The 8,107-nt window shown below is 42.4% G+C and overlaps 1 protein-coding gene across 17 annotated transcripts in view; it reads right to left on the minus strand.

The window, feature by feature from the left end:
• PORCN (porcupine O-acyltransferase) overlaps window positions 1-1,729 on the minus strand; it is a 28,827-nt gene extending 27,098 nt beyond the window's left edge. For 2 of the 17 annotated variants that reach the window (XM_026676340.2, XM_026676339.2), the window contains exon 1: window positions 1,527-1,707. Coding sequence is in view for 9 of the 17 variants with exons in the window: in XM_087956716.1 (XP_087812842.1) it covers window positions 840-881 (42 nt within the window). In the remaining 8 variants the exon portion in view is untranslated. Of the gene's footprint in view, window positions 1-133; window positions 395-839; window positions 1,116-1,421 lie in introns of those variants that run through there. The other 15 variants (XM_087956720.1, XM_087956718.1, XM_087956717.1 and 12 more) reach the window with 13 other exon arrangements.
• Between the last annotated feature and the right edge of the window lie 6,378 nt (window positions 1,730-8,107).

The following is an 8,107-nucleotide window of genomic DNA, read 5'->3' on the forward strand; positions in this document are numbered from 1 at the left end:
GCCAGTTCAGTGGGCGTGGTTTGGTGGGTGTGCTTTGCACGCGTGCACACATTTTGCATGCACACAGGTGCCAAACATGCACTTTGCACAGGTGCAGAGGCATTTGCGCAGGCACAGAGGAGTTCTAACTCGCCTCCTGCAAGCCTGCACAATCCTGGTCGCTTCAGCAGCTGCCACGCAGCACTATTCTGTGCCGTGCAAAGCAGCTGTGCTTCAAATTCAGCAGATAAAGGTGAGTATGGGATCCCGGGTGGGCCCAACAGCAGAGTGGCGGAGAGAATCGATTCGGTCTCCGCTGCTCATCGCTCCTACCGGCTCGCCAGAACCAGGCAGAACCGGTTGAATACCACCACTGATACAGTCCATCCTTGCTTCCCCAAGTTCTCTGAAGGAAGAGACACAGGTATAAATCAACTAAATACATCCACAAATATTACTATATGGAAGTAAATTCTGCTAAACCCCACAGAATTTGACTATTTTTGCAGTACAGCTGAGCCAACTAAAGCTTCCCACCTTAATGCAAACTCTTCCTCTACCTTGTTACTTGGAACTAATTCTTACTATTTGTAGACCCAGTTTAAGAATAAAAACATATTCCAAAAGAGCTCCTTGGGGGGTGGGGGAGGTGGGGAAGGCAGCATCATTAACTGAAGGCCAGTTACCAGTCGCACAATAATAGCATAAATTCTGATTCTACTTCAGTTTTCCAAGGTTGGATTAACACTAAGCCTAGCAACAGATTGGGGAGGTGGGTGTAGAGAAATGGGTGGTGGGGAGTAATACACAGCTGATGAATTGATGAAGCAATAGGGAGGAAGACAAGACTGGAATGGCACATTTGCATCAAACCGTGATTTCATCACGATTTGGTCATCCATCGTAATTCAGAGTCACACGATACAGGAAGCCAAGACCAATCAAAGCGTTTCATGGTTGAACATGAAAGCAGGAACCCAGCGGCGTTAACAGGCAGGTCCAGAGACAGGAAGGAAATGCTGGAGCACAGAATGGAGGACGGGAACGTGGCTTTTTAGACAAAAGGATCCGAAAAGGAAAAATAAAAAACGAGCCCCGTCCTGCAACTCTAAGTAACCCTTCGCTTCTCGTTTCTTTTCTTGGCATAATCCCCCCCCCACACACACACACACCGAAAGCTGATTTTTCTTTCTCGTTGCACACACACACACACACACACACCCTGGATGCTGGCCCGCTTTCCTAAGAGCGCTATTCTTATAAAAGGGAAAGAGCTAATAATGGGAATCCCACGGAAACGGCGGCCATCGCGTCATATCAGAGGAAGAAAAAGGGAAACCCCTTCCTTCTGGGAAGGCTTCTCCCTTCCCACTACGCTGCATTGCGGGAGAGACAACTCGGCGCCGCTTGGCTTGGCTCGGCTTCTCTCTCACCGAACTTGCCTTAATGCCTCTCATCCATCCCAGCACTGGCCCTCCAGCTCCATTTAGGCCAGCTGTTCCAGGGTATACCTTAAAGAGGCAGGCACGGCGTTACGGCTAACTCACCGATGCGTCTTTATTCGCACCACCTTCTTCCCCCCCTCCCTCTCCGGAGCTGCGTGGGTACCGGTCTTCCCCCTCCCTCTCCCCCCCCCCCCCCCCGCCAAAAGCTGGAAAACTGAAAAAGGTGGGGGGGGGAGAAGTAGGCGGTGGGATCCTGTTTAAAGTTGGAGGTGGGTCGCTTGAAAATACCAATAAGAAGGCTGGAGACAGGATTACTTAAAGCCGCTGAACGGCCAATCGGATGGAAAAGACGGGAGTAAAGACGCAAAAGGGCAGCCAATGAGAAAGGGCGGGGCGAGAGAAGAAAGACACTAGTCCGGATCCCCTCTTGAGGAGGGCGAGCCACGTTTGCCTGCCAGGAAAAGCTTCATTCCTGAAAGGTCGCGAATGCGCGCAAGTCCGTGGAAAGGAAAGCGCGGGAGCGGCTGAGCAAAAAGAGTTACTATTGACAGGCTTTAATTCTGAAAACGTGAAGTTTCAAAACGGAGGAGGAGTGTTGCAGAAGGCGGCCATGTAGCATCCTCTGGAGCAGGGGCTCTCCAACCTTGGCCGCTTTAAGCCTGGTGGACTTCAACTCCCAGAATTCCTCAGCCAGCAAAGCTGAAGTCCACCAGGCTTAAAGCAGAGCCCTGCTCTGGAGAACGCTTCGATGGTAGCCTTGTTTAAACCACCCAAAATATGGATCAAGTAGTGTTGGGAGGGTTTGCTTAGCGGAGATTGCGTGAGGAAAATGGAGTCAGTTCTTTCAATCGGGTTAAACACAGCGTGCGTCTGTGTTGTTGGCAGAGGGTTGTAATAAGTGTCTGGTTCCTAAATGCTTAATAAGAGCATCCTGGTCAGTCATTTTTTGAACGTTTATTCCGCTTCATTCCTAATCCTGCCCCTTTCCTGTTTTACTTGGTGTGCGCACTTATCTGTTTTTTGTGGCACGCATTTTCCCTCTATTTCTCTTGACATACCCAGCCCTCGCTTTCACGTAACAATGGTATGGCATACTGATCCATAGACGCCTTTGGTTCTTTAATTTTCATTCTTCATAACAGATCATATATTATTCACTACTTACGTTCAACATGTGCATGTATTAAAAATTTCTCTAGCTCTTTTTCCATCTTTATTCAATGATAAGTGTACATGCATTTATCTATTTGTTCTACTTTTCATCGTTTATGTTTCACACAATTATTTGCCCAATTTCCCATAACTGATAGAACTGTCTTAGTCTTTAATACATTAATTTCCAGATCCAGGCTCATCGATCCTTCATATAGCGAGTATCACTTGTAATAAATCATTCAGGTTCTGCGCATACAAAAATATGCATTGCCAGCCAGCAAACCACTGATATCATGCAAATATTTCTTATACATATATCAAAAATATGTTAACAACCAAAGGAACACACATTGGTGATCTGCTACCTGCTGAATATTGAAACATTCACAAAACATTCTCATACATGTTTTGCTGTCATCACACATTACTGCATTCAGCTCCATATTTATGCAAAGCCTTCCATCATTGAAGCCTAGTCATTTTATCATACAGTTCTTCTGAACAAACCTACAGCCGATTGTTTCATATTCACTTATTTCTCAATGGCCTGCTGAATTTTTTTTTTTAAAATGGTTTCCTCCACCCCTGGAATTAAGTGGTATTACAATATATGCTTCCAAATCATTTTCCTCATCATCATGTCTTGTACCCATTCAGAATTTGATCCCTTTTGCTATTTGTTTTTAGATCAAAAAACTAATTCCTGTTTTTTCTGCATTCACTGATGCTTCCTTTCCCCTAATCATCAGGTATAAATGTAGGAACATCAAACAAGTTACCCCATTCCATAAACATCCAAATTTTAAGAGTTCTCTAATTACATTGAGCCTTCAGCCTTGCCATTTTTAGACATTTTCACAGGCTCTTTGACTTCCTTTTCATAATTTTTTTTTCTTGGTCGCTAATGTTTATAACATTTTAGGTCTACTCTTTCACACATCACTGTAATTCCTATACAAATCCCCAAACTATCCTTTTCAGCATTCCCTTTTTAAAAAAAACAAACTTTATTAATTTTACAATTAAAATAAACAACACATACACAAATGTAGAAAAGAAGAAGCGAAACAGTTGAGAAGTAAAAGAGAGACGAGAGAAAAAGAAAAAAGTAAAAGTAAAAAGAAATCAAAAAGTGTTTAAAAACAATTTCATCTTCGACAGTTCATGGATCATTATTTCTATCCTTATTTTATGCCATATTTACAAGTAATCCTTAATGTGAATATATAATTACCACTACAATTATAGCTTATCCTCTTTTACAATGTTATGTAGCCCATCTTTGATCTAACCATTTAATTTCATTCCAAATTCTTTCCTCATTTTCTGACAGAAGCTCCTTGCTTAGCCCTCTTTCCTACTTTTGGTTTTTTTAAAATGTCAATCAAAATTGCTCTACATTTTATCTGCCTTGTATATGCTTAGCTACATCTTGTTCTTTAGAGTACATTCTTTGCAACTATCTTTTTTCTCTCTGTTGAAATTATAGAAGTTATTTCTCTGATCCTTGTTTTTTTCCCCGGTAATCAGCATTGGTCACCCTTGTCACTGACCTTTGAAGGGCTTGGGATGGAGGTAGTGCAACCATTTTGGCTCTCCTAGATATCTCAGGGGCTTTCAATAACCATCAACCATAATATCCTTCTGGACGGGCTTCGACGGCTGGAAGTGGGAGGCCCTGTGTTATAGTGCTTCTCCTTCTTCCATATCTGGTTCCAGTTGATGTTGGGAGGAGAGAGAAGTCAAACTCCAGGCCCTGGGGCTTCAGGGCTCAAGCTCTTGCTGTTCCTTTTTAACATCTACATGAAACCAGTAGAGGAGGTTATCCATTGACATGGGATTTGGTATCAGTATGCCTCTGATACCCAATCATTTGTCTCCACCTCTAGCCAGGCAAATGATGTAGCAGTGCTGACTGTGTAGCAGGCTGTAAGGGTCTAGATCAGCAGTCACCAACCACTGGGCCAGTGGGCCACGAGAAAATTTTGGTGGGCTGCAGAGAAATGTCACCCCCAGAGCAACCCCCCCAAAGTAATTAATCCAGGCTGTGCGGAAACACATGGCTGCGCTGCCCACATGGCCCGCGGGAACCCTTCCCGCCCCCTCACTCCTTACCTGGCAAACTTGCCTGCTAAATTGCTATTTTTCCTTTTTCCGACCATCAGCTGTTCTGCTGTTCTGGGAGATTTAGATTAGCTAGAAAGCAAGAAATCATTGAATTTCTTGCTTTCTAGCTAATCTTTAGATCTTCAGCTCTGCTTTTAAGCACAGTTGAACCTCCCTTAGGACTGAAGGTTCTGTTATTCAGTGCAGACTCACAGCAAGCAAATTTTATGTGACAGACTCAGGTAGGTGATGGCAGATAGATAGATCACTGAATGATTCTGAGCAATTCAATCTGGCTGCCTGCTTTGCCTGATTTTGGATAAAAGTTGCTCTTTTTTAATAAAACAAATCAATATTTACATACATGGTGTGTTGTGAGTTAATTTTGTGAGTTTGCTTGCAAGCCAATTTTATGTGACAGACTGAGCTAGCCGATGGCAGATAGATAGATCACTGAATGATCCTGTGAGCAACTCAATCTGCCTGCCTGTTTTGCCTGATTTTGGGTAAAAGTTGCTCTTCTTTTATAAAAAAATTCAATATTCAATATTTATAAAAAAATTCAATATTTATATAAATATTTATAATATTTACAAACAAGCCATGCCCAGCTGTTGTAATGACGAGGCAGTCGAGTTGTTTGATCATGAACAACTGAATTGTGATGATCTTTATTGGAGTCTAGTCTTGCATTTATATACATTTTTAGTTATCCTCCAACTTTGGTTACTGCTTAACTTTCGTTACTGTTTAGTACAGTAATCCATACAATTAATTATCTCTAGTTAAAGTCTAACATATGTCTACTTCCCCTCTCTAATCCTCCTTTTTCCATAGATTAGTGACTTTGTTTGCCTGAGTTGTATTTGCTTGGAAACATTCTTTATCTAAGGTTTGCCATCCAAGATTGGAACATTCCTGCAATTACAACTCTATACCCAGCCAGTCACTTGACCACCAAGCCATACCCACAAATTAGGCCACACTCACAGAACTGGTTAAAGGTCCCTGGGATTTAAAATTATGAGTTTGGTGGTCCCTGAGGTCCAAAAGGTTGGCAACCCCTGATCTAGATGGGGAGGCATTGGCTTTAACTAGCCCTGGCAAGATGGAATGGCTACAGTTTTTGGGCCATATAGGGCCAGATAATTCTGTATCTTTGACTTTGGATGGAATGGCACTTCCTTGGATTGAGCTCATACACAATTTGGGGGTCTTCCTGGACTCACAACTTCTACTTAAGCATTTGGCAGATGTAGCCGGGGAGTGGGGGTTGCACAGACTTGTCTGGTGTGCCAATTGCACCCTTTCCTGGACAGGGAGGCCTTGCTCTCATGATCACTCATGTCTTCATCATCGCCCATCTAGATTACTGCAATGTGTTGTACATGGGTCTGCCCCTGAAGACCACCTGGAAACTTCAACTGATCCAGAATGTAGCGGCAGAAACGGTAATAGGGGCCTCTAGTTTTGCCCATGTAACAGCTCTATTTTGTGAGATGTACTGGCTTCCATTTTCTTTCCCGGAGTAATTCAAGGTGCTGGTCATCATTTTTAAAACCCAATGTATTACCTGACTATCTGCAGTATCACCTTTCCCTAAGTTCTCATGCCAGGAAATAAACTCCAGGGAGGGGCATTGTGCCCCAACCTTTCTAATATTTTGGAAAACCACTGGTTTCACAGATTGGTAATTAAATTGGGTTAAGGTTTTAATACTACTGATTTTAAATTTCTCATTATTTTGTCTTGTAATTTTTTTGTCTTTGTGTGGATTTATATGTTTTAGTTGCTGTGCCAGATGGTAAGAAAGAAGAAAATAAATTTAATAAATAATATGTCTAAAACATTGCATGTTCTATTCCATCTTCATAATCAATGATGATGGAATTTATTGCTTCTGCAAAGGATGAATCCAGCCAATGCAATTTGTGATTTAGAAAATACTCTCAGTTTGTGTGATATGTCTTGCAGGTGGAACTCAGAAGTACGTTAGATTGCCCTAGGTGTAAAACCAGAAATCTGAAGCATTAAAAACCTGCTGTAAATGAAAACATGACTTGATAGCCAGAATTATAAATTACTTTCATCGGACGTTTGTTTCCTTCATAGTGAGGCTTGAGTTATTTTATGAACAAGGCCACTCTGTGAATGATAGCAAGTTATTATGACTATGGGTTCTTCAAATCTTCATTATTTTAATATTCATGCAAATCTCATGGCAATTTGTTAGGCTTAGCTGACAACAGACAAAGCTAAGGAATGTTGAACTAGTTTACTGCTAAAATTAGGGTTTCCCAAAGAGTGCTGGAAACTAGGAAGTTGAACAAACAACTCAGAACAAAGTGAAAATCAAATTTTTATTTTGCCATGAAACAATATTTATTTTGCTATAAATAAACTTGATTTGCTACACATTATCATGTATTTTTCCTCCTAGTTCACTACTCTTAAAGTATGCATGTAAAGTAACCAATAAAAAATTAGGCATTTGATTAAGTCTGTTGCACCGTAGTCTATGAAGGATCAGATGCTGGAATGGATGTACAGAGGAGGCCCTGGGTGTCAGAGGAAAGGTCATATGTGGAGATAGGACCCAGGTATGGATGGAATGGACATGAGAGTGAGGAATTTGAATTCTGACAAAACATTTTCCCTTGTCTTCATTTCTGTGCCTTAAGCAGCCTTGCTCCTTCCTGTCCCTCTCTACAGAAGGAGGGGGGCTCATGGGAGGGGAGGGTGCTGCCCAGGGGTGGAATAAGACAGGGTTAACTATCGGTTCGGGATTTACGAGCTTCCCTGCATGCTGTGAGCTGCGTGCCTGTAAATCATCATCAGCATGCTGTGTGCAGAGACGCAGCCTTTGAAACAGCCCACTTTTCCTGCTTTTTAAACTGCAGCTGTGCCTCGTTCGTAGCTGAAGTTGAAATATCACGAAATAAAGATCAGGTAAGAGCCCGGGTGGGTGGGTGGACAAAAACATCAGCAGACATAGAACCGGTTCAATGTCTGCTGCTCTTCAGAGCTACCGGTTCTACAGAGGTGGACAAAACCGGTAGAAACCCACCCCTGGTGCTGCCTCAGACAAAGATTTAAAACTGCTTTTACTTTTCTCTGCAGAAGGAGGGGGTCACGGGGAGTGGGGGAGCTACCTTCAGCTGCTCTGCAATAGGAAAGGGGTTGGAACTGCACATCCATAGCGAGGCAGAAGTTAACACCTTAAACCACTAGCCAGGATATTAGGGACAAGAATAGCTTGCTTATATGAAAAAAACCCCAAACCACATAGCTTGCACATGAAACTAGGACACTTTGCAGAATACCTGTGACCTGGGGTAAAAAACAGGTGACGTGACATTTAGCTATGTAGGCAGCTGAGATCCAAATAACCAATCAATATTATCTCTTATGCATGTATTATT

The sequence above is a fragment of the Notechis scutatus genome, chromosome 2, assembly GCF_049901735.1.
Source record: "Notechis scutatus isolate UNSWTSFEM ecotype Mainland chromosome 2, rNotScu1.2, whole genome shotgun sequence".
NCBI lineage: Eukaryota > Metazoa > Chordata > Lepidosauria > Squamata > Elapidae > Notechis > Notechis scutatus.